General features: G+C 40.8%; 1 protein-coding gene across 1 annotated transcript in view; it reads right to left on the reverse strand.

Annotated features, from left to right (window-relative positions):
• Positions 1 to 27,050, reverse strand: part of SLC25A12 (solute carrier family 25 member 12) — a 451,247-nt gene that overhangs the window by 225,441 nt on the left and 198,756 nt on the right. The window contains exon 9 of the mRNA XM_069225331.1: positions 24,073 to 24,157. Coding sequence (XP_069081432.1) covers positions 24,073 to 24,157 — 85 coding nt within the window. The remainder of the gene's footprint in view (positions 1 to 24,072; positions 24,158 to 27,050) is intronic.

A 27,050-nucleotide genomic window follows, 5' to 3' on the forward strand; every position in this document is an offset into this window, starting at 1 on the left:
AATAAAACAAAACCAATTACATATCAACTTATTACTATGAATTGGCTTTCAATATAATAAAATGCATGCTAAAAAGTCTACCCCGGATTTGGTGTAATTCCTTGAGTTGAGCGCAATACGGTTGCATCTCTGTTCCCAGGTCTTACTGTCTGGGCTTTGGGGTTCCAACTGTTCCTGACGATTTGGGTCTCTACGTTTAAGTAAAAGATACATGCCTGACGAATTCCAGCTTCCTGTCATGTATAATCTTTGAAATAAAAATACCATCCACCTCTCATTCAAGACAAAAATTACTCTTGAAAACTGTTTCTTAATATTTGCTTGTGAGATTGTGTCAGAGATGGAAATGGAGAACACTCCTTCCTGTGTGTTGGTTAGTAGTTAAAGAAGGAGGAAACTGGTCACTGAGGAAACACCATCCGTGGTCAAATGGGCACGCTTCTTAACATCTGTGGCAACCCACAATTAGTGGCAAGTTAAATTAATTTTGATCAAGTTACGCAAGAATGATGACAGAAGGCTAGAAGATCTAAAAACAACTGAAAGAACTGCTCCATATGTAAAGATCCTAATTATGGTTTTATTTTAACGCAGCCTCCTTAAAGGACTTTCCATTTTCACATGTTTAATCTGGGCCCTGTCTACCAAGTTTGCTGAACTGGAACAGACTTTTGATTGCTTAGTTAATGGAGCTGTTTCATTTTCTTTCAGTCATTGACTTGTAGCTCACTGTAATAGTAGGAAAGCTCTTTGTTAGTACCAACAGTTCTTCCAAATAAATGGGCATTTACTCATCCCAGTCTTCCCAAAGCAGGTAGCCAAAAATCCATCATTTGCTATGCTTCCATAATTGAACTGTTGCTTTGTTCTCTTCTTGGGCTCAAACCCTCACTGTCTTCTAGCCTAACAAACCTCATGAATGCATTAACAACTACCTCTGCTTTTTATGTAGCTATCTAAATATGTGGTTTCCGACTCAAAAAAGTTGGCACTTCTTTCCAGGAAATAGAAAATGCGCTTAGTGTATTGAGGGATTCTTCTTCAATTTAAAATATTCTAAAAGCTGGCTGGAAAGAATCTAAGATGTTATCAACATTTCTATGTATATGTTGTTGTGTACTCCAGAAGAGTTCTGGAGTGATTAGTCGTAGTACATATCCTTTCTTCACATGCAGCATGTGTGTAAAGGCATTCAGTGGTGGCAGACTGTCTGGCCTAAGGAAATCAATGAAGCTAAGTATGTGTCAGATGAAGGAAAAGCTTCAGGGAGGCCAAGAGCTGATGAAGCAACATGATGAGTATAAAAAGCAGACCCAGTACCAGGTGGATCAGGAAGCCCATTTGTACAAGATACATAGTGTGGGCCATACAAGGTACTGCAGATGGTATCTGAAGTGAACTACTTGGAGAGCATCCTGGCAGTGGCAAGTTGATGAAGAGAGAGTGGGATGACTTTGCTGTTCCCCCAAGATGGAGGACTTTTTTGTTTAGGACAGAACTGTTTAAACAGTGTCCTACTATTATGACCCAAATATCCAGTAGCTGCTGAAAAATTACTGAAGAAAGCATATTAGATCCAGGCACCTTCTTTTCTAAGAGTAGACTTGCCTGAGCTGATAATCTACTATCATAGAAAATGTGACATCATGAACCATCAAGCCAGAGGGCCTGGGAATATTAATAGGTGGTGTTGAAATATCCATATATATAAGAAATAGTGGCAACATAAGAAATGTAATATGCAGAAATGGTAATATAACAAAACAGTAGCACCATACTGCTGGTGGGAAAAAAACTATATTTCTGATTTAGATACTTTAGTAGAAATATCATTATTGAGGTTACTGGGATAGAAATGACACAAAGTTAAAGGACAATATTTAGAAATTCGAACCTGGGCAAAAACTACAAAACATGGGGAAAAGATGGAATGCAAGAGTACAGACAAGGGTGAAACAGATGTAGAGCAAGTCACTGCCCTACTGTGATTTAGTATGTCCACAACACCAAAGCTCTCTCTTTTCTGTGTACGAAACGCTACACATCTGTCTATTAATAAATGAGGGACATACGTATCAGGAATGTGTAAAATGGCCCAAGTTGAAAGGCAGCATTTTAATAGTCAAGGTAAAGACTGATGCAGAGGAAAGGATGAGCGGCAAGGTGAGTTAAAAGGTCTACATGAGTGCTCAGGAGAGGAATGCTGTTAATGTGTAGTAGACATATATGATGGTAGATGATTAAAATGACAGGGACTGAAACAACTCAAAGGGGAGTTATAGCAGGAGAGTGGAGTGAGCTTATAGATGGAAAGCTTACCTTGGGCCAACGTGCAGGTAAGTTGCTTGACATGTGGGTGAAGAAGGTTGGTTTACCTCTTTGGTACTTGCAATGAATGGCAGGTAATAACCCATAGCATATGGAAGCGGCATGAGGTGGCTGCCTCTTGCAAATTCTAGGTTTAAAGTCAGCTAACATGAGTTAATATGAACTGGACTGGTTGGGAAAAACGCAAATATATTTATTTAGAAAAAAAACAAAACAAGCTGGGACCATTGTGCTTTAAAAATTCTTGTTAGTAATCTGTGCTTATCTATAGCACTTGTGATTTCATATTAAATCTCTCTAAAGTGACACACATTTGTTAATACATTTTCCAAAAATCACAATAAAGAACAAAAACACATCAACACGTCCCTGATTTACAAAACTCTCCTAAGCAATTGTAGGCAACCTATGACACACCCCAAGAACCGGTGGGAAAAGGAATTGGGGATCTCACAGGATGCCAACTGGGAGGAGGCATGTAGAAACCCCAGAGAGGCAGTCACTGGGGCAGGAGTTTGCCTGGTACAACTTAAAATATTCCACTGAGCTTACTTCACAAGGGCAAGGTTACACAAAATGGGTGGGAGTGGAAGCAATCAATGCCTTATTGGCTGCAACATAGTTAGTACTCTGCTCCATACCGTGGGGTTGTGCCTACACAATAATACCATGTGGGGCAGCATACACCACAAACTTATAGAATTCATGGGACCTGACTCAACTAGTGGTGGTGGTCTTGGACATATGTGGAGACATAGCCAAATTGTGGGGAAGCGCATAACTTCCATTTCTCACTAAACATGTGGTATGGATTGTTGCATGCAAGCCAAAGAGGCAGTATACAAAGCTGAAGGCTGTCCCCAAAACTTTGTTAAGACATGGGGCCCCTGGAAAGAAACCCACAACTATACAGGAGAGGGAACTGGATCCATGCCCTAAAAGTAGGCAGAAGAAGGGAGGGGGGACCTGGTGGGAGATATATGTGATGGTCTGGCATTTTGATGCCTGTACACTGCGATTATCAATTTGAATTCTTTGTGTGAATATGTAAACTTCAATAAAAAAAGAATCCTAAAAAAGAATAAAAACACTGGGAGGCAATGTAGCACACTGTAAAACCCTGGAAACAATCATACAGGGAGTGCAGAATTATTAGGCAAGTTGTATTTTTGAGGATTAATTTTATTATTGAACAACAACCATGTTCTCAATGAACCCAAAAAACTCATTAATATCAAAGCTGAATATTTTTGGAAGTAGTTTTTAGTTTGTTTTTAGTTTTAGCTATGTTAGGGGGATATCTGTGTGTGCAGGTGACTATTACTGTGCATAATTATTAGGCAACTTAACAAAAAACAAATATATACCCATTTCAATTATTTATTATTACCAGTGAAACCAATATAACATCTCAACATTCACAAATATACATTTCTGACATTCAAAAACAAAACAAAAACAAATCAGTGACCAATATAGCCACCTTTCTTTGCAAGGACACTCAAAAGCCTGCCATCCATGGATTCTGTCAGTGTTTTGATCTGTTCACCATCAACATTGCGTGCAGCAGCAACCACAGCCTCCCAGACACTGTTCAGAGAGGTGTACTGTTTTCCCTCCTTGTAAATCTCACATTTGATGATGGACCACAGGTTCTCAATGGGGTTCAGATCAAGTGAACAAGGAGGCCATGTCATTAGATTTCCTTCTTTTATACCCTTTCTTGCCAGCCAAGCTGTGGAGTACTTGGACGCGTGTGATGGAGCATTGTCCTGCATGAAAATCATGTTTTTCTTGAAGGATGCAGACTTCTTCCTGTACCACTGCTTGAAGAAGGTGTCTTCCAGGAACTGGCAGTAGGACTGGGAGTTGAGCTTGACTCCATCCTCAACCCGAAAAGGCCCCACAAGCTCATCTTTGATGATACCAGCCCAAACCAGTACTCCACCTCCACCTTGCTGGCGTCTGAGTCGGACTGGAGCTCTCTGCCCTTTACCAATCCAGCCACGGGCCCATCCATCTGGCCCATCAAAACTCACTCTCATTTCATCAGTCCATAAAACCTTAGAAAAATCAGTCTTGAGATATTTCTTGGCCCAGTCTTGACGTTTCAGCTTGTGTGTCTTGTTCCGTGGTGGTCGTCTTTCAGCCTTTCTTACCTTGGCCATGTCTCTGAGTATTGCACACCTTGTGCTTTTGGGCACTCCAGTGATGTTGCAGCTCTGAAATATGGCCAAACTGGTGGCAAGTGGCATCGTGGCAGCTGCACGCTTGACTTTTCTCAGTTCATGGGCAGTTATTTTGCGCCTTGGTTTTTCCACACGCTTCTTGCAACCCTGTTGACTATTTTGAATGAAACGCTTGATTGTTCGATGATCACGCTTCAGAAGCTTTGCAATTTTAAGAGTGCTGCATCCCTCTGCAAGATATCTCACTATTTTTGACTTTTCTGAGCCTGTCAAGTCCTTCTTTTGACCCATTTTGCCAAAGGAAAGGAAGTTGCCTAATAATTATGCACACCTGATATAGGGTGTTGATGTCATTAGACCACACCCCTTCTCATTACAGAGATGCACATCACCTAATATGCTTAATTGGTAGTAGGCTTTCGAGCCTATACAGCTTGGAGTAAGACAACATGCATAAAGAGGATGATGTGGTCAAAATACTCATTTGCCTAATATTTCTGCACTCCCTGTACACATTAGGACTTTCTTGCTCCCAATAGGATTTGTGGATCTTACAAGAAAACATACATTAAACATGTAAATTAGAAAGTGACAGTTGCTATTGGCAACGATCTATTTGCAGAAAGTGTGACAACTGTACCACATCTCCCACATTTCCCACATCTCCAAAGGAATAGGCAACCCGTTTTAATTACACTCTGCTCCTGGTGTCTTCTTCCGTATCAGTGGTGCCTTACACTCATTACAATAGTTTCTGAAATTCACTAGAAGCTGTTAAGTAATGAGTACAAGCTACACTGCCTGTCATTAGGCAATTTTACAACTTTATGGCACCGAGGGACCCAGACAAAGTATGGAGTAAGGAGAACTATTTAAAGTTCACACAAAAAATACCATGCCTGCAGGGGCCTCTCTAAAAACAACAGGTGGAGTTTAGCAGTGCCCTAAGCTAGGTACTGCTGCAGAAGCTACTATAGTTGTTATCCCTAAAAAGGGGAAGGCCCATCTTGAAGCTAAGATCTGTAGACCTATTTCCCATTTGAGTATGGAAGCGAAGATTTATGAGAAAATTCTGGTGAAACGCCTGGTGTCCTTCATTCCTAAATTAATAAATCAGTCAGTCTGGATTTGCTAAGGGAAGACTGGCATGTGATAATACTCTTTTTTGTCACGTTATCGAGAAAGCAGTCCTTCCTGAATCCCCGGCCTCCACTGCAATAGTCTTAGATAATGAATTCTTTTGAAAAGTTATATCAGCCCTTCCTTAAGGCTGCCTTGGATTGTTATAATCTTGGTAATGTTTTTTCATCAGTGGTTATGTCCCTTTATGTGAACCCCACTGTTAAAATAGTGATTAATGGGGCTCTCTCCTCCTCCTTTCCTTTACTCCAAGCTACTTGTCAGGGCTGCCCTTTATCTCCACTGTTATTTCATTTGGCTATAGAGCCTCTGCTGGTGCTGATTAATGACTCTCCAGACATTAATGGCATTACTTTTGGTTCACATACACTTAAGACAGCTGCTTACGTGGATAATATTCTTATATTTCCTGAACAGCCTGATAGCACTGTTCTTAAATTCCTCTCTACAATCCAATCATTTGCGGAATTTTCAGGATACTCATTGAACAGAGACAAGATGGACGTTATGTCTCTAAATATGGTCATTTTTCTTATATTGGGCATTCAGGCCTTCACTGGCAGCCGAACATTATTAAGTATATTGGCATGTGGTTTTCTAGGGACCAGGCAGAATCAATAACTACCAACGGACAGAAGCTTTTTGATAAAATCCAAGATCATTTATCTTCATGGTCACCTAAATTTATTTCTTGCTGTGGGAGACTGGAGACTCTGAAGATGATGGTCATATCCCTTGTGAACTTTTTGACCATAATGTTTCCTGTACGGCTGTCCCCCAATTTCTTCTCTTCGTTAGATAAATTAGTATCCACCTTCTTGTGGTCTAGTAAAAAACCTTGGATGAGTCTTAAAAAACAGACTTTTGCGCTCCATGGTAGGGTGTGACTTGCCAAACTGGTCTGACTATCAAACAGCTTTCCTTGTGGCTCCTGGTGTGGATTGGCTTCATTCCTCTGTCAATACAATGGTTCCTTGGCATTTAATTGAACGCCATCTCATGTCTCTGTACTCTCTTGTCTCAGCCTTAACTATGAACTCTTTAAGGTTGCCTAACTCCTCTCATATTTTTTATGATACAATTTGAGCTCTCAGACATTTGGACAAATCTATGTCTCTTAGCCTATCTAAATCCTCAGCTATTTCCTTGTGACATACCTTGAAAACATCTACCATAATTTCATCCGACATAGGCCAGGTTTGGGCCACCAAAGGTGTCAATGTAGTATCTGATCTGATGAAAGATGACAGCCCTCTCTCATTTACTGTTTTACAGGCCAAATACTCGTTGTCTACTATGGGCTTTTACACCTTTTTAAAGATTAAAGCAAAGATTTCAAAACTTGATACATTACTCCCCTCAAATTTTCTCTATTTATCCAACAGGTGTGTTGAGGGGGCCATGTAGCGTCAAAAATGTAAAAACGTTTCACAGAGCTCCAGTTAATCCCTCGTCACCTCTTTAAAAATGATGTTTGCCATACTTACAGGAGTTAAATTTTCCTGCGATTCACTAAAATAGCTGGTCAAAAATTTATTTGAACCTCCACAGTAATAAATTCCATCTTTATGTCAAACTCGCTTCTACGCTGCTCATCTTCTTTACTAGACTCCGGCTAGAATGTTTAAGCTAAAACTGCTTCCTCTGCTGGTCCTGTAATGAGTCCACTGGTACCCTTGATCATACGCTTTTTACGTGCAAATATCTTTCTACCTACTAGACGGACATTCAAGTTTGTGTCACCAGTATTTTTAGTGTATTTTAACTTGTTTCTACTCCTCTTATCATGCTGGGTCCAAATGTATTGAACCCACCTTTAGGTCTATCTTATAAGGATATGGTTGTATTGGAGCTACTTTTGACAGTGCCTGTAAAAGATACCTTGGTAGAATGAAAAGCTCTGAACAATGTTATTTTTCATACATGGTGGCTTGGATTATTTACCTTAGGAGTACACACAAAAATCAATCATTCTATCCAAGGACAACTGTTCCATCTCAATTGCTTTGGCAGACTCTCAACACCTTTATGGCTTTAACGTAACAGACTTTTTAACACCACTTTGTTAATTTTCTTTCTGTAGGCAGTAAATACTGATCTGTGCTTTACATCCTAATGCAGTTTCCTTCTTATTCTCCACTCCTTTATTCTTATTTTTTCTTTTTACTTCTTAGCATTTGCTCCATTATTTTTTGCCCTCCATTTTTCATTCTCATTTTTGAAATATATATCCCAGGGACCTATGATTTGTTGACTTTTATTTGCCTCTTGTTACGTATATATGACTGATATAATATCAACATTATATGTGTTCTTCCTCACTATTTGTACATCTGATTAACATTCTTTGATGATGTGAACATGTTTTTAAGTGTATGCTTCCCTTTGGATCTGAACCACACCAATATCTTTGGTTTGACTTTTTGCACATATACTTGATTCTCCGTCTTCTGTTACCCTTTATTGTATGTGGCATTCCCATATCTGTCTGGGTCCCTTGATATTCACTGTACTTATTGTATGTATTGTGCCTTTCTTTGAAAATCAATAAACTATTCAGAACAAAAAAAAACTTTAAATATTGGTCAATGGCAGGGTGAACCCATTGTTCAAAGGTATTGATGCACACATTTACAGGAATTCCCGAAGGATGAAACTTTCTGGACATACATAAGGCAGGTTTTCATCCTAAGCATGCAACAGAGAGTGCATTAGCATCTGTGATGTTCTCATATAGGCAGACACAAGAGTCCTACCTTTGTGCATTATGTTAGGTTGGTCTTGGCCATTTCCACTGTGTACTACTCTCTCCTCTTACATCATGTGACAGTCCTCTGGTGTAGGTTTTTTTGGAAGAACGAGAAAGGATGGAGTTTACTCTTTTGACTTAGATTGGGGATTATTTGGGGCACTTCAGAGACCCTTCCTCTGGTTATCTCCCCATTAAATAGCTTCAAGGACTACTAGTTTTCCTTCTCTGAACCAAGTGACTCTGTTTTCACTAAAAGGTTGGCTAAATGCAGATTTATCTGCACACTACTGCATCACAAGGCAAGTTTTGCACAGTGTGTGATACTGTCTCAATTTCTCTCTCTATCCGGTCTGCTAACCCCCTTCTTTGTTTAGTATTTTACAACCTGTGTAGTAAAGGTAAAGAATGTGTGGGTTAATTCCAGTGTACGAGTAGTGGCCCAGGAGGCTTTCTTAAAATGTATGTTTTTATAAAAATGCATAATTATTGGCATCTGAAATATCGTTACAAATATCATAATATAATTTAAACAATACAACATAAGATGCAGCACTCAACAACACTGTTCATACTTCATTCAACGTTTCAGCTATAATACTTTGGATGAAACAAGCTTATCCTGGGACACGATCACTGCCACTGATACTTGAAGTCATACTGCTACTACATTTGTGGGCTTATTGATTTCCAGATCATGTTGGTAAGAAAGGAAAGAAATCAGGTCTTAGTTAATTCATTTAATATTTTCCAAGGATACACACGCTTTAGAGTAGGGCAGTAGTGTCTCTAGCAGGTATTGAATGTATACTCTACATTGAAACTTATCCTTGTCTTTTCTTTTTAAACAATTTTATTGCAAGTTTTTGCTTGACAGGGTACAGAGCTGACAACAACAGTGTCTTCAGAAACATAGATATGTTACAATACATATGCAACCAACAAGTATGTTTGGCAAGGATGAAACTGAGGAGTAAATTGATTGTGTAATCAAAACATTAGTCTGAAACAACATGGCCGTTGACAATATGGTAGAAAATGAAGGGTCCTGGAAGGGTAATATTGAACAAGCTACCTAATCGGAAGTTAAGAAGAAAGCAAAAGATATGAAAAACAATAACAAACAGCTTCTTTGTCACTCCAGAACATCGCTACGTGAAATTTGTACAATGTGGCTCATTTCTTTACCTTTACGTCTTTGATCCATTCTTCAATGACAGGGGCTTTTGTGTGCATCCAGTTTATAGCTGTCTATTTCTGACCTGGTAGCAAAGTCAGTTGTGCTGTGCTTCCGCATGTTGACTTTGGTTGCACATGCTGTTACAATTAATAGGCCTGTGGTCAGGCTAAGTATGATTCCTTATCCAGTAGTCCTGCTGTATCAGTTTGCCATAGTATTTCTGAATCTCTGCATACAACAATGTCAAACTGTATAAAATGGCTCCTTTTGACTTACATTTTAGGCACTCTTCTAGCTTGCCTCAGTCTATTTTGTGAAAAATAGCTGGGGTCACAAAATTAAACTTTGTTAGACAGAACCTTGCATTTTTCAAGGGCTGTCTAATATGTGTTGACACTTTATTTGAGTTCCTTTCTGTAATCTCTGTATTGCAATCTCTCCCATTTTTGTTTCAGTTGAAATGCCATTTTATGAGCAGCCACCTGGAATGCTCAATAAACTCTAGTGACACCTTCTAAGTGGACTGCATATTTAACATGACTTCCAGCATTTGAATGGCTCTAATGAATTTGGGCACATGCCCCTAGTGACTATCATGTGTCTACAGTAATGTAAACATTGACGTAGCCCTACCAGACATAAATTGTGTGCTCTAGTAAAGGTCTTAAATTGCTCATTTTCATACAAGTTACCCATTTTACTATATCAGGCTCTCTTCTATTGAGTTATTTTAATAGGGCTTACTTTGTATGCATGGAGCGAAGCATTATCCTGCTTTCTTTTTCCACTTTCACCTTCTCTAGAACCGGGAGTAGGGTGACCCTTTTCTGCACAAAACGTCTACTTGGCCTATCAATCTGGACTGGAGAGTACAACAGGTCTCTATTTATACTATGCTCCACTGTCAGCTAGCTATCTGAAAATCCCAGTTGTGATGCTAAGAAATAATTTCAATATTTAGGACCTGGAGTCCTCCACCTTTATGTGTTGCTGCAGGGTCAACATAGCCACTCTACTATGCTCTCCACCCCATACAAGCTTTGTAAATTTTCTTTCTATTTCTTCAAATAGTGACTGGGTGCATGCACACAGAAACAAATGTAAATATTTCACAATCAATATCATTTTGGTTAGGCAGACAATTAAAACAATGGGGTTATCCCTGTTGAAGAAGCCAACTACAGGATCAACCATTTCAAGTCAGTTTTATTGGTCCTTACTCAAGCTATTGGTTCAGTGTACAGCAGTTAGACCTATCTAACAAACAGCAGAGCAGAATCCATGTGGTTCAACATTTAGATGAGAAACTGTGACACCACATTGTCCAAAGCTTTTTCAGCATCTAAGGATTTCAAATATGTTTAAAGACTAGGTCACCTACATTCATTCTGTTCTGTTAATTGGTCATACAAGAAATTTTCATTGCTATGTAGTCAGTTTGGATAGAGCTATTCAGTCTTCCAATGAATCTTGGCATGTCCTCCTGTGTAAAAGTTATAGGGGTTATTTAGAGTTTGGCAACCAAGATAATTCCCCACAAACTTCGCAGAGTACCTTGTAAGCGGGGCTGATGATTTACACCTCAATTTAGTCAGTCGAACTGTCATGTTTCTAACTGCATAGCCCCTGCTGCGTACCTGTGGAAACCTTATACCAGTGTCCTCACAGACATAGGCCCATCAGCCTTAGTACATCAGACCAGAAGCCCTCTTTAGGATGGACATTGTAATATAAATTTGTTCATTTTTGGGACTGCCAGGCAAAGCCTGGAACATTAAATATCATGAACTATAGCAGCTACTCAACAAACTTACAGTGCCTTCAGAGGAACCAGACTGGCATCAATCAAACAGGGTGGCAGAGGTTATGACCTCTGCCCAAATGGCAGATGGCAAGCCACTTGCTATAACTCTATATCACTCCTTGTATTACTTGTTTCATTTCAAACAGATGTAATGTGTGGAGTCATATTTAAGCAGTTGAACAGCCAGGCCAAAAGTGCCTTGTTCTCCGTGTAAGAGCTATTAGAATGCTGTACATTGGAACTTATTCGATTTCTCTAACATTGTGGCCAATGTGTTCCATTCATGGCCCAGCTCAGTTTTTCTCTTACTTGAAACTGTTATCGCAAATGTACATTTAAGTCAGCAATGACACTTGCTATGTAACATTTTTTTCCAGTTGTATACAAATCGCAGTTGGTCCTACAGACTGAATATCCTTGGACTACTATCTTCAGGGTCTACAAAATCATGTCAATGGGTTCACGCATTCTCACATTGCAAAATTTTGTCCGATTTTCCTCCCCAAGGCATCACTGAAGCTGCTGGGGCCACCCACAAAGGTAAATGAACACAAGTAAATCTACATGTCTAAATTAGTAAATGTATTACTTTAGCAGTTCATCATTTCTGAGTGTAAATTTACTACTGAGTGTAGACGTACATGTTTACAACCCCTGAAACAAGGAGTGAAGCCAACTTTATGTGTACTATTACAGCTAGCAACTTTTCAAATGAAGGTGAAGATGGGAAAGCATAGGGATTTTTTTTTAAGTTTATTATTCTCTAAAATAGTATTACAAATATTTTAGTAAAAAGTATGAATGTGAAATGGTTTAAAACATTGCAACAGAACTAATAGAACATTACAGAATGTTAGCTCAATCAATTATATGTCTATGAATTAATTTAGCTGCATTTAAATTATAAATATTTTAAAGAACAATTAAAATAACCTCACTCAGTCATTTTTATTTAATGTGTACTACATTTAGTTAAGTGTTGTGATGAATTAATTAAAACTAATGTTAGTTGTATAACAAACTTTAAAAGTGTAGTTAAATGTTTAAGTTGTTTATTATTACATTTAAAATGATGAAACAATCTGTTAATAATAGTATGTATTTTTAAGATTAAACAAAATATATTTATAAATTGTAAAAATTGAATTAATTTTATTTATTTAACAATATTTCCTAAGGCGTTTTATTTTAAGTCTCTAAGTTCTTTACTTTCTACCTCTCCTCACTTTGCCCTAAATCTTTCCTACACTGTAGTAAATATTCCACATTTTCCTCTGGTCCCTCTCACAATTAAAATTAAGTAGTAAACTGTGTGTGTTGGAAGTTGAGATTTCTACTCGTCGGTTTATACACTACATTTTGTAGTAAGTAGGGAGTACTACTTTACGTACTACAAAATGTAGTTTGTGTATCGGGAATGTTGTCTTTAAGGGCACCAGATGACAATCTACTTGTAAGGATTCTAGTGCATGTGTTCGGATATTCATATTTCTATTGCACTGGTGAATGGTCTGATAGCATCGTAACCAGATAATGAGCATGCTTGATGTATTGTGATAGGTCTTGGGTTAGAAAGATTCTTGATTGACCTTATAAATTGTCCTCCATACATGTACTAAGCATAGATGCAGAGTTTACATGGTACATGTCTATTCCACAAATTTTAGGTTTCACATCCACAGCATGTGCCTGTTCAAATATGATGAGCACAGTGCACTTAATGAGCGATAAAAAAAAATATTGTATGTTTGGAAGACAAATTATTTATTTGCCTATATTCTAGTCCTGTGGACCGGTGTATGGGGCTAGCCTGTTAAACAACAACTAGATTTATAACTGACAACTCATCTCAATAGAGAACCGCACTAGAACTCTGATCATTCCCAACCACGCTACACTTTATCCAACAGGCGAGGCTTCAAATCTATGCTTATCTCATAAGTGTCAAGGCAGAAACTGTCTGCCGTTAACCTCAAAGATGCATACAGACTAAAAGGGAAAGTCACTCAAAGGTAATGTCATTCTTTCACCTCAGTTGCATAATACAAGCGTGTGTTTTATGTAGAATGCTGTGTTAACAAATGTACTCTGATGTCCTTTTTCCTTGCTTTATCAACATGTAAACAGTCTTCAGAGAGAGAGAAGAGAGACTGAAAAGGCACCCCTGGGCATATACTCAGGTTTGTTAGAACCTCTTGGTCAAACTGAGCCTCAAAAGAGTAAGGCCTCTAAAATGAATATGATGTATGCCACACATCCATCCTATATAATTCTCTGCTAAATCTGGGCAGGAATGTGGTCAGACACCAGAAAGTGGGTCTTACTGCAGGACAGGGATACATAGGATGTACGATATCTGGCAATGACGCTCATAGCTACATCAGGGCTCGCATCACCATCTCCAAAGATCACAAAGTTGGTCTTTGTAAAAATATAAGCTGTGTCAGGAATTAAGGTTGAACTCTCCTAGTTTCAGGTGAAACTCAGTGATTTCCTTATGGACAAATGTGGGGTGAGTCCTCAGAAGTACCACTCAGTTCAAATGTGCAAAGAACATGGAGTTCATTAATATAACTTACTGAAATTATTGTGACTGAATAAGAAGTTTTCCAAAAGAGGAACTAGGAGCTGTCAAAGCCACTAGCCTCAAAGTGTTTATGCATTATCAGGTTTACTTCCCAGGACAGAGGGGTGCCTCAACAGAGCAAATGAGTGCTTCTGACTCATCTAATGCTGTTTGGCAAACTAATTTGCAACTGAGAATGCTTCTTTGGGCTGTCTGTGTAGAGGCTAAAGGTTGTGTGGTAGTTCTTGTATGTGTGCACCTGCTCTTCTGATTTGGTAAAACATATAGAAAGGAATGTGACATTAATCGAGCAAATGAGCAGGTTCATGTTCTCAGGCAATGTCCAGTAACAGAGCCTTAGCTATCCTGTGCTCTGGTGGGGAACTTCCTGCAAGTTGCTACGAAGCATGAAGAGATGGGCACAGAAGAAAAGAGTAGCTCCTCAGGAAGCAGATGCTCAAATTGAGCACTAGTAGGGAGCAATGAAGGACTCTCTTTCCATCCTTTTCCCCATGGTTAGGAGGCAGCTCCTTTGGGGACTTGTGAATGTTATTCTGACTAACAAAAAAACAAGCATTGGCAAAGCCAATAAGTCTTGCCTATGTCATTGGCTTTGTCAATTATTTTTAGACAGTGTGACTGCTGTGTAGCATAAAATAAAAAAAGTGCTATGGAACTGTCAACGCAGGTGGTATTTTTGCACTTTTTTTTACTTTCAAGCAGGCTGCATAGCAGCCCTGCACTGCTGCACAACATGACAAAAAAGATCATAAAAATACAAACAAAAATTGTTTATACTATCACGTTTGCATGGTCAAACAGGAGAGTTAGCAGTAAATTGCGCAATTCGACTCTCTTTCCCTTGCAGTGTTCTCCAGATACAGGCACTGCTGTACTCCCCTAAATAGATCACCACAAGCAACAGTGCATGTGCGCTGTCTGCAGGCGAGACGTAAAAGCCAATGTATTCAGGCTGCTGCTAATTTTCATGAATGAAGGCACATGGACTCAGAGGGTGTGAAGAAAAGGCATGCAGCACCGTTTCTCTCAAAGCAAGCATCAAACTCAGCCGAGCAAGCTAGGGCTTCTTCCCAAGCGTGACATAAATATATTGCCTGTGGAGTTTGCATGGGCTACAAAAGAGTGTAAGGGTGGATGCCCTAGGCCTCCAATATGGAGTGGACTTCTCAGCTAGCCCCCACCTAGTAGTGGGGAGGGTATTGACATATTCATAGGCTGTTTGTTCTATTGTTGTTGACCATCAAAGTGTTGGGGCATTAGGAATAGGATCTTGGTAAGGGCCCAACCCCACATTTCTACTGCCAGCCAGATGTGAGGAGTAAATTACACTTTTCTTTCAACTGTACAGGAGGAACACGTTGTCCTTGGTGATTACCACCACCAGCAGAAATGCTTTTACATCCAGGAAAAAGGCTTTCAGTTCTAGGATGTTAAGTGGAGGTGCAAAGCTGATCTGTTCTACAAGGCACTGAAGTAGAGCTTCCCACACGAGTCTCACCACCTGAACTCTGGTGAGCCGGTAAAAATAGCAATTTGAAACTCTGGTCTTGACAAAAGGGCCCCATGCAAAGGCTGAGTATTAGCCAGTCACCTCATAGTTGGTATTAGAGAGATGTTGATAAGAGACAGGCTTGGAATGGTCATCAAGCAATAATCCGGGTGGTCTACTAGGAGGAGCTGTGAGGAAAACTTGTAGAGTGTATGATAACACTCAGTGAAAGAAGTATGTGCTCCCAGAAACATTAGGGAAAGCCTTTGCAAGTCCAATTCAAGCATGGTCCCAATACTCTGGATCCAATTTAAGGGTGTGATCGAGGATTTCGGTTTGTCTACTCAGAACCCATGATCCTGAGTACCCTGAGGCGGTTGCCGAAGGGAGGCGTACATGGAGACTTTGACCTTGAAAGTCTGCAAATATTTTTCCAGCTCAATAGAGGGCTGAGGTCCGTTAGGGACAGAACTGGGGTGAAAATTAGTTATTTGGCCGCGATCAGGGCTTTGTCTGTTTGTAGTGCTAGAGGATGTCTGTAGAAGAGAATAAAACAAGGTATTCTCATCTAATGGGATGTCAATGACTTTCACATAGTCCTCAGGCTTTAGGTCGAACATATTGGCCGTTACTCTGTATGAATAGAGAGGCTGGCGTTCATGATGCAATAAATGAAGTCTTAGGACATCAGCAGCTTGTGTGCAGCTCCTTAATTCCCAGATTAAACATATACATAATCTAGCTGACAAGGTCTGGGAGCAAAGAGGTATAGTAGTTAAGCTTGCACCAGTGTTGCAGCTGTGTCTATAGACTGCAAAATCCCCATAGAATGGGGAAAACACACAGTCAATCACACTGTAGGTAAGACACTGGGATAACTGTGATAATCATGGCCTATTGTTGACATCATTGCAAGATGTTGCCTATTTTGGGTCTACTGCCAGCCCTCCCATAATAGTGGTAAGTTATGGCATATCAAGAGATTCCACCATATGCGATGGAGAGCTTTTCTTAGAAGGCAGAATTTATCCACGTATGGTAGTTGTACATGTGAGTACTTGATGGAAAAGATAAAGTGCTACTTGGTTACCACACGTGCATTTACTGCAGCTGAAAATCTGAATTTTCAGGATACAAATGGTGTATTTTTATCAGCTGTTGTAGTGGGAGAATGAAAATGTCACTTACCCAGTGTACATCTGTTCGTGGCATTGGTCGCTGCAGATTCACATGCTGTGCATAGTCCGCCGTCTGGTGTTGGGTCGGAGTGTTACAAGTTGTTTTTCTTCGAAGAAGTCTTTTCGAGTCACGAGACCGAGGGACTCCTCCTCCTTTGTTTCCATTGCGCATGGGCGTCGACTCCATCTTAGATTGTTTTCCCCGCAGAGGGTGAGGTAGGAGTTGTGTATGTTAGTAATAGTGCCCATGCAATGGAATGAATAAGTATGTACAAAATAATGTTTAAGTAATATATTTACAAATGTACAAATGTTGAAGATTACTTCCAAACGGCTACAGGCTCCCGGGGAGGCGGGTGGGCGCATGTGAATCTGCAGCGACCAATGCCACGAACAGATGTACACTGGGTAAGTGACATTTTCAGTTCGGTGGCATGTGTAGCTGCAGATACACATGCTGTGCATAGACTAGTAAGCAGTTATCTCCCCAAAAGCGGTGGCTCAGCCTGTAGGAGTGGAAGTAGTTTGAAATAAAGTTCTTAGTACGGCTTGACCTACTGTGGCTTGTTGTGCGGATAGCACGTCTACACAGTAGTGCTTAGTAAATGTGTGAGGCGTAGACCATGTGGCTGCCTTACACATTTCGTTCATTGGAATATTTCCTAGGAAGGCCATGGTAGCGCCTTTCTTTCTGGTTGAGTGTGCCTTTGGTGTAATGGGCAGCTCTCTCTTTGCTTTAAGGTAGCAGGTTTGGATACACTTAACTATCCATCTGGCTATACCCTGTTTTGATATTGGGTTTCCTGTATGAGGTTTTTGAAATGCAATAAACAGTTGTTTTGTTTTCCTAATTAGTTTTGTTCTGTCAATGTAGTACATTAGTGCTCTTCTGATGTCTAATGTATGTAGTGCCCTTTCAGCTACTGAGTCTGGCTGTGGAAAGAACACTGGTAGTTCTACTGTTTGATTTAAGTGGAACGGTGAAATAACTTTTGGTAAAAATTTAGGATTAGTTCTTAGAACTATCTTATTTTTGTGTATTTGAATAAAAGGTTCCTGTATAGTAAACGCTTGAATTTCGCTTACTGTTCTTAGAGATGTAATGGCAATGAGAAATGCAACCTTCCACGTTAAGAATTGCATTTCGCAAGAATGCATGGGTTCGAAAGGTGGACCCATGAGTCTTGTTAAGACGATGTTGAGGTTCCATGAAGGAACAGGTGGTGTTCTTGGTGGTATAATTCTTTTTAGGCCTTCCATAAACGCTTTAATGACAGGTATCCTAAATAGTGAAGTTGAATGGGTAATCTGCAGGTATGCAGAAATTGCCGCGAGGTGTATCTTTATGGAAGAGAAGGCCAGATTTGATTTCTGCAAATGTAGTAAGTATCCTACTACATCCTTTGGAGATGCATGTAATGGTTGAACTTGATTACTATGGCAGTAGCAAACAAACCTTTTCCATTCACTTGCATAGCAGTGTCTAGTGGATGGCCTTCTAGCCTGTTTTATGACCTCCATACATTCTTGGGTGAGGTTTAAATGTCCGAATTCTAGGATTTCAGGAGCCAGATTGCTAGATTCAGCGATGCTGGGTTTGGATGCCTGATCTGTTGTTTGTGTTGTGTTAGCAGATCTGACCTGTTGGGTAGCTTGACATGGGGTACTACTGACATGTCTAGTAGTGTTGTGTACCAGGGTTGTCTTGCCCATGTTGGTGCTATTAGTATGAGTTTGAGTTTGTTTTGACTCAATTTGTTTACTAGATATGGAAGGAGAGGGAGAGGGGGAAAAGCGTATGCAAATATCCCTGACCAATTCACCCATAGAGCATTGCCTTGAGACTGCCTGTGTGGGTACCTGGATGCGAAGTTTTGGCATTTTGCGTTCTCCTTTGTTGCAAATAGGTCTATTTGAGGTGTTCCCCAAATGTGGAAGTAAGTGTTTAGAATTTGGGGGTGAATCTCCCATTTGTGGACTTGTTGGTGATCTCGAGAGAGGTTGTCTGCTAGTTGATTCTGGATCCCTGGAATAAACTGTGCTATTAGGCGAATGTGGTTGTGAATTGCCCATTGCCATATCTTTTGTGCCAGGAGTCACAGCTGTGTCGAGTGTGTTCCCCCCTGTTTGTTTAGATAATACATTGTTGTCATGTTGTCTGTTTTGACAAGAATGTATTTGTGGGTTATGATGGGTTGAAATGCTTTCAACGCTAGGAATACTGCTAACAATTTGAGGTGATTTATATGCAGCTTCGTTTGATGTACGACCCATTGTCCTTGGATGCTGTGTTGATTGAGGTGTGCTCCCCACCCTGTCATGGAAGCATCTGTTGTTATCACGTAATGTGGCACTGGGTCTTGGAAAGGCCGCCCTTTGTTTAAATTTATACTGTTCCACCATACAAGCGAGATGTATGTTTGGCGGTTTATCAACACCAGATCTAGAAGGTGACCCTGTGCCTGTGACCATTGCGATGCTAGGCACTGTTGTAAGGGCCTCATGTGCAGTCTTGCGTTTGGGACAATGGCTATGCATGAAGACATCATGCCTAGGAGTTTTAATACCATCTTTGCATGTATTTTTTGTGTCGGATACATGGCTTGTATAACCTTGTAAAAATGTTGAACCCTTTGTGGACTTGGAGTGGCTATCCCCTTTGTTGTGTTGATTGTCGCTCCTAAGTTTTGCTGTGTTTTGCACGGCAGAATGTGTGATTTTGCATAGTTGATGGAGAAACCGAGTTTGTAGAGGGTTTGTATGACATAATCTGTGTGGTGTGAACACTTTGTTAGGGAGTTGGTCTTGATTAGCCAATCGTCTCGGTAGGGGAACACGTGTATTTGCTGCCTTCTGATATGTGCAGCTACTACTGCTAGGCATTTTGTAAATACTCTTGGTGCGGTCGTTATACCAAACGGCAACACTTTGAATTGGTAATGTATTCCCTTGAATACGAACCTTAGGTATTTCCTGTGCGAGGGATGTATCGGTATGTGGAAATACGCGTCCTTTAGATCTAAGGTTGTCATATAGTCTTGTTGTTTTAGCAGTGGTAATACATCTTGTAGCGTGACCATGTGAAAGTTTTCCGATTTGATGTAGATGTTTAGTGTTCTGAGATCTAAGATTGGTCTCAGTGTTTTGTCTTTTTTTGGTATTAGAAAGTACAGTGAGTAAACTCCTGTGTTCCTTTGTGTACGTGGTACAAATTCTATTGCGTCCTTTTGCAGTAATGCCTGAACTTCTAATTCGAGAAGGTCTAAATGCTGTTTTGACATGTTTTGTGTTTTTGGTGGGACATTTGGAGGGATTTGGAGAAATTCTATGCAAAAACCATGTTGGATAATTGCTAAGACCCAAGTGTCTGTTGTTATCTCCTCCCAAGCTTTGTAAAATTGGCTTAGTCTTCCCCCCACTGGTGTTGTGTGAAGGGGTTGAGTGACATGTGAATCACTGTTTGGTTGTAGGGGTTTTGGGACCTTGAAATTTTCCCCGGTTTCTAGGGAATTGTCCCCCTCTGTACTGGCCTCGAAAGCCTCCCCTTTGGTACTGTCCCTGGTAGGTAGACGGTGTTGATTGTGAGGTGCTGGCTTGTGTGGCTTGACCCCGAAACCCCCCTCTGAAGGGTGTTCTGCGAAATGTGCCAAAAGTGCCTCTGCCCTGCGGGGAATAGAGTGCGCCCATGGCCTTGGCCGTGTCAGTGTCCTTTTTCAATTTCTCAATTGCCGTGTCCACATCGGGTCCAAACAATTGTTGTTCGTTGAACGGCATATTGAGCACTGCCTGTTGTATCTCGGGTTTAAACCCGGATGTGCGCAACCATGCGTGCCTTCTTATGGTTACCGCGGTATTTATTGTTCTTGCAGCTGTATCCGCTGCATCCATAGAGGAGCGTATTTGGTTATTAGAGATATTTTGTCCCTCCTCAACTACTTGTTTTGCCCGTTTCTGTGATTCTTTGGGTAGATGCTCGATGAGATGCTGCATCTCATCCCAATGGGCTCTGTCATAGCGCGCTAGGAGCGCCTGAGAGTTCGCGATGCGCCACTGGTTTGCAGCTTGTACAGCAACCCTTTTTCCAGCTGCGTCGAACTTGCGGCTCTCTTTGTCCGGAGGTGGGGCGTCGCCTGATGTGTGCGAGTTGGCTCTCTTGCGAGCTGCCCCTACTACAACTGAATCTGGTGGCAGTTGTGATGTGATAAAAGCAGGGTCCGTGGGCGGTGCTTTATATTTTTTCTCCACCAGTGGAGTTATCGCTCTGCTTTTGACAGGTTCTTTAAAGATCTGTTTTGCGTGCCTTAGCATTCCCGGGAGCGTAGGCAGGCTTTGATAGGTGCTATGGGTGGAGGAGAGGGTGTTGAAAAGGAAGTCATCCTCGACAGGTTCTGAGTGTAACGACACGTTATGGAACTCTGCTGCCCTAGCTACCACCTGTGCATACGCTGTGCTGTCCTCAGGTGGTGAGGGCTTGGTAGGGTACGACTCAGGACTATTGTCTGATACTGGGGCGTCGTATAGGTCCCAAGCGTCCTGGTCATCTTGGCTCATGGTGGTATGAGCTGGTGAATGTGACGGAGTTTGTGCCGGTGATGTATGAGTTACAGGTGGAGGAGAGGGTGGTGGAGTTACTTTCTTCACCACTTTTGCTTGTGGTGTTTGTTCTTGTGTTTGGAACTCGAGTCTCCTTTTCCTCCTGATTGGGGGAAGAGTGCTGATCTTCCCTGTCCCACTCTGTATGAAGATCCGCTTCTGGGTGTGGTCTACGTCAGTGGTTTGTAACTCTTCTTCAAATCTGTGTTTGCGCCTTTGAGAGGACAGTGATTGTTCCTCTGAATACGAGCTGGCAGTCGGTTCAGTTGCTGGGCGTTTTGGCACCGAAACTGTGTCTTTGCTTGTTTTCGGCTCCGAGGAGAATTTTCTCTTTTTTGTAGTCGAGCATTCTCGGCGTCGATCATCCTCGGTGCCGCTGTCTCTGCGTCGAGCAGCTTCGGTTCCGCTGTCTCGGCGTCGACCCTTTTCGGAAGCACTTTCTCGGTGCTGAGATTGCTGCGTGCCTGTGTCTCGACCCGAGTCGGACGATCTCGGCACCGGTTCGCCCTTTTTCGGTGCAGATGGACGGTCACCTATTTTATGGGTTGAGCCATGGCCTGTTGGCAGTGGCGTCCCCTGGGCCTTGTCTGTTTTCCCGTGTGGTGCTTGTTTCGATGTCTTACTCACGGTTTCTTCGACGTCGAACTCCTCCGAGTCCGATTCATGGATGGAGAAGGCTTCCTCTTCTTCTCCTTGTTCCTCGAACCCTCGTTGTCCTGTCGGCGTGGACGCCATTTGCAACCTTCTGGCTCTTCGGTCACGGAGCGTCTTTCGGGACCGAAACGCACGACAGGCCTCACACGTTTCTTCCTTGTGCTAAGCGACAGGCACAAGTTACAGACCAAATGTTGGTCTGTATATGGATATTTACTATGGCATTTAGGACAGAATCGGAACGGGGTCCGTTCCATCGGTGTCGATGTTACACGCGGTCGGGCCAACCAGGCCTCGACGGGGGTCGAAGTTACCCCGAAGGGCTACCGGAGCTCTTCACGATTCGGTGTCGATTCTATCTAACCCGATACCGAACTAAACAATACCAACGTAGTTTTCCGAAGTTCTGACTATCTTTCCGTCCCGAAACCCGGAGCGAAAAGGAACACGTCCGAACCCGATGGCGGAAAAAAACAATCTAAGATGGAGTCGACGCCCATGCGCAATGGAAACAAAGGAGGAGGAGTCCCTCGGTCTCGTGACTCGAAAAGACTTCTTCGAAGAAAAACAACTTGTAACACTCCGACCCAACACCAGACGGCGGACTATGCACAGCATGTGTATCTGCAGCTACACATGCCACCGAACACTGAGTTATTTTGTTCAGAAAGAAATTCTTGAATCTGATAGCAAGACGTGGAAGTTATCATAAACAACCTGGGAAGTTGGGAACCTAAATGATTACATTTTCAAACACTTATTTGAGTAATAATCATTACAGGCGTCTGAAAACCTTATGTGTAATATGACTGTAAAATGTTTGGTGTACTAGCCTTTAAGATCTTGATAAGCTGAGTGGCAGCACTGCTGCATGAGGCTTTACATGAACCTTTGCTGCATTGCCTTAGCTTGCAAGACATTTGTTTTCCTTAATTTTTCACCCTATCCTTTTAATGAAGATTGCAAGATATAGCAAATGACTAAGAATCATGTTGGAAAGGACAGTGGTATGTGAAAGTGTGCATAGATACTATTGTAAATGATAGGCTATATGAAATTGCAGTTTTAGAACTGCCTCTATTACTTGTGGTATCTTGCATTACAATTGTGCTGAAAAATGTATACTTTTGCCACTATTTTCTTTAAAAATTATCTTCGAGTGGGCAAACCTGCAACACTTGAGGAGAGGGTCAAGCATGCTTACCATGCCATGAAAGCACCGGAATATATTTAAAAAGGTGCATTCAAATTTATGTTGAAAATAGGCTGGAAAAACGTACTGTGCGGTCCAACTAATTCAGTTATTTTCTTGCAAGAGAACCCTGTCCACCCACAACAAGGTTGGGCTTTCAAGATACTGCAATTCAGGACATGAACTGCGCCCCACCACTTTTAAAGATCACCTACCACAAATGAGATTATCAACCCCTGTTTTGTGCCCAAAACATAGGCAGGGACAGATACATTTATGAAAATTCTCTTTAAAGGAAATTATGCTGTTGGCAAATATTTGGCGTTGAAGTTATTTGTAAGATGTGAAAATGCATAACGTTCTTTAATACAGGTTAACAAAAGTACCGCTTCTTAGATGAGAGGCCAAGTACCTTGAGGAAAGGTAATGATGTAAATGTATTAGTAAGCAACTGTGCAAGTAGTATGGTGATCTTTTCAATTCCACCTCTCCAAGGATCTACCATCAAAGTGCAGAACTCTAAACCTATAAAGTATCCATGGCATTTCCCCACAACCCAATGCTAAATAGGGAGAGGCAGTGGTTTGTGAGCCTAGAAAAGTAGTGCCACTAAAGCAATATGTTCATAGTGGCAATTTCTGCCACTACTATTTGATGCACATCTTGTTACGCAGACAGACCATCTAAGTATATGTGGGTTGTCTTACCTTTATGCAGCTAACGTTATGGTTCATTTAACTTTTTATGTCTGAAAGTTAGTTCTTCTGCATTAGGCCATAGAATTGACATATAAGTGCAGTGTACATTCTCCCACCCATTCAGTCAGTTCCTGCATGGCTACATAGAAGTTTGGATTGGGTAAGGTTAAAAGTATTCACTTTTGATTAAGAAGTTTCAGTAAGGGAAGAGTGTGTTTGACTGCTTCATTTATATTTAAGCATTAATTATGCACTTCTAGAAAAAGGTTGTAATGTCATTGTTTCTCATACCTGCCTCTGCAGTTCTGCCAGGTTGTAGGGCAAGGCTCCTTCTTCAAGCGGTTCTATTCTCTCAATATCAGTAAGTGTCAAACGCCTCAATGCACAAAGAAAACAGCAAAAAACGTTGTTAACAATTTCTTAAAGGTTGTCCTTGCTGAAATCAAAATATTGCGTTTGGAAAAATGAACATTGATTTTAGAAGTTAAAAAAGGAGACCAATTTGTTTTTATATTGTGTAATACACCTAGGAACCATTATGGATTTAAAAATGTTTGAGCCTTCATCAAAGATGTTAGAAATCAACAGGAGAGAACCAAAACATAATAAAAGGATCATATCTAAGTGCCTAGAAACGATCAGCAGTGTCACCTCATAAGACATCAATCAATGAGCAACACTGCATAGACAAAAGTATCCAAGAGAACAGTCCATGTGTCAATCAGAATGAGATTGGTGAGCTATGAACAAACACAAAAAGTTCTCAAAACAGGCTAGAAAGAAAGACACTTTTAAATGAACTAAAATGCAGCTGTTGCCTTCTTAGAGCTTTCCACCATCACAAATGCATCTAAATTATACTCAAGAACCAGGGCTGAGCTGACAGATTCTATTAAAAAACACACACCTCATACACAGAACTAAAGTTTGGGAGTAGCAATGTTCCAATCCAACCCAATTTTCCAATCCTTGGACCACGACCAAAAGGTGTCCAATGGATACTAAGCACACAGTCAAACAGAGGACCACATTATCTTACAGAAAAGATATCTTCACAGGGAGTTTTTTCCTCATGAAAAGTTTTATTTCCCCTACATGGGTCTTAAATTGAATCTCACTGTTCCAGAATTTGTGATTCCCTTCCTGCCTAACCCCATACCATACCATGTGAGCTATTAAGACAATGTCTACCCAAGAGGCGTTGATTTATTTGATGGATTCCCTTACACACAAATAATTTCAAAGACCTCACACAAAATTATGTTTTGAATTTAAGACAGCATTATCACCATAAAAGATCTAAAAACTTGGTGAAAGGGTAGATTTTATGGATCTGACAGGGTGAGAAAGTGTTCTAAAATGACAAAAGATGCTCACAGATAACGATAAGACTGCTAATTTGTGAGCAAATGTGTTTATAACAGTTTAATACTTTGAAACTATCAATGAAGCAAAATCTGCTTAGAAGCAATATGAAGTCAGCCTGCTAACATGGTGTCATCATGGAAAAAGTCCTTGTTATGTCCAGCCTATAATGCACTCCTTTGCCTGCCGGTTTGGAGAATCCTTTGGCTAAGACAGTAAATTGTCTGCCAATCAATTACTGAGAGACAATGACTACCCAAGTGCTTTTCACTGTCCAAGAAGAAAGTTGCATTCCCTTTCAAGAAAGGCTCCTCACTAGGTCATACCAATAAACTACCACCCAAAGGTGGTCATACCACATAGCTGCATGCCTCACTGTACAAAACAGTGGCTACCATTATCTGTAGCATCTCAATGTCACCCCACCTCTCCGGTCTGTAAAAAAAAAAGGTGATGGAACCAGTAAAAGCCTGCCCTCTTTCCTACAAAGGAAATACACTTCAATCTCCTTTAGAACAAAAAGATGGTGTGCCCAGGGCTTTCCAGCACTCACTGTAATGAAAATAGTGGGTAGTCTTAGTGCCTTTTGACAATAATGATGAGCAAACCTCATGGTTCATCTGCTTATTTTAAAAATAACTGTACAGTGAAGGAAGTTATTAGAATTGGAACACTAACAGCACTCACCAGATCCATAGTCTGAAATCTAATATTAACACAAACCTTTATCACTATGAAAAGCACAAACCTAGTGGGTGCACCAATATTGTAAAAAGACAGGATGGCACACCTGCAGATGACACCTAAAGTGTATGTCTGTCCCACATGTGAATCATCATGCATTTCTTGGATACCTAAGAGGCTAAATATACCTTGGTAGTATATTTCTGCTGGGTTGGCCGATGCCAGAGAGGTAAGCAATCATGGCACAAACTGCCATAAGTTGCTGTAAGTGCTAAAAAGGCCTCTCGGACAGCCCACGGGGAGTGCCTGAAACCCTAGCCTTAGCATGGATTGTGACAGGCTCTGGGACACAAACCGTAAATGACAGTATCCACTGTGGATGTTTTTGTGCAATATTATTTTTAACAATGAGCATAATATGGATCTACATTCAAATGTATTTGTATTTGCTTTTGAAACTATATTGCTAAGACATGTTGAAGTACCTTTTTTGGTGTATACAAACTAGGCCTCAGCCTTAATTCAACATCATCTTCCTCAAAATTGATGTCTCTCCCTGCACATACACTGTTTATTATTTCTGCTGCACATATTGAGACAAGTCATGTTTGCTTACTTCCAAAAGACCCAGATCTAAAATAACTGTCACTAGCATGGGCTCAGTAATGTTTCAACTCATAAGGTTTCTTCCTCCCGCTCAGCGTATTGCATACATTAACAATATTTAAGCCATGTTTTGTGAATAGTTTGTTCTGCCATCTCAGGATGGGAATAGCATAGAAGGGGCTGAATCAATAGTCCGGTAGTTGGATAGTGCTTATGTGTTAAGGCAGTATGACACTCTAATTTTGAATGTTCCAATTTGCTGAAATTGTATTTTTGGTATTCACCATGATGAATCTGCAGTTTTCATTCGGGTCTATAAGAAGATTTCTGTGCAAAACTTTGAATCTGAGAGTGATCTACATGCTTCCGATTTCTTACTGATTTTGCTACTCATTGAGACTTAAAATATTCTTGATTTTGCCCATAGGTCTATATTGCCCTTTTACTGTTTGCCGTCATAGAAACAACTTTATGTATCTATCTGCGTTGGACCTGGCTCTCTCTGAAAGGTAACCCCTAAACTTTATGCCTTAATCCTCCTGTTTTCAGAACTTGTTTTTGTTGGCCTGTAGGACTCTGCTCACTTCACCACTGCAAACAAGTGCTAAATACTT

This window comes from Pleurodeles waltl, chromosome 3_1, assembly GCF_031143425.1.
Source record: "Pleurodeles waltl isolate 20211129_DDA chromosome 3_1, aPleWal1.hap1.20221129, whole genome shotgun sequence".
Lineage (NCBI taxonomy): Eukaryota > Metazoa > Chordata > Amphibia > Caudata > Salamandridae > Pleurodeles > Pleurodeles waltl.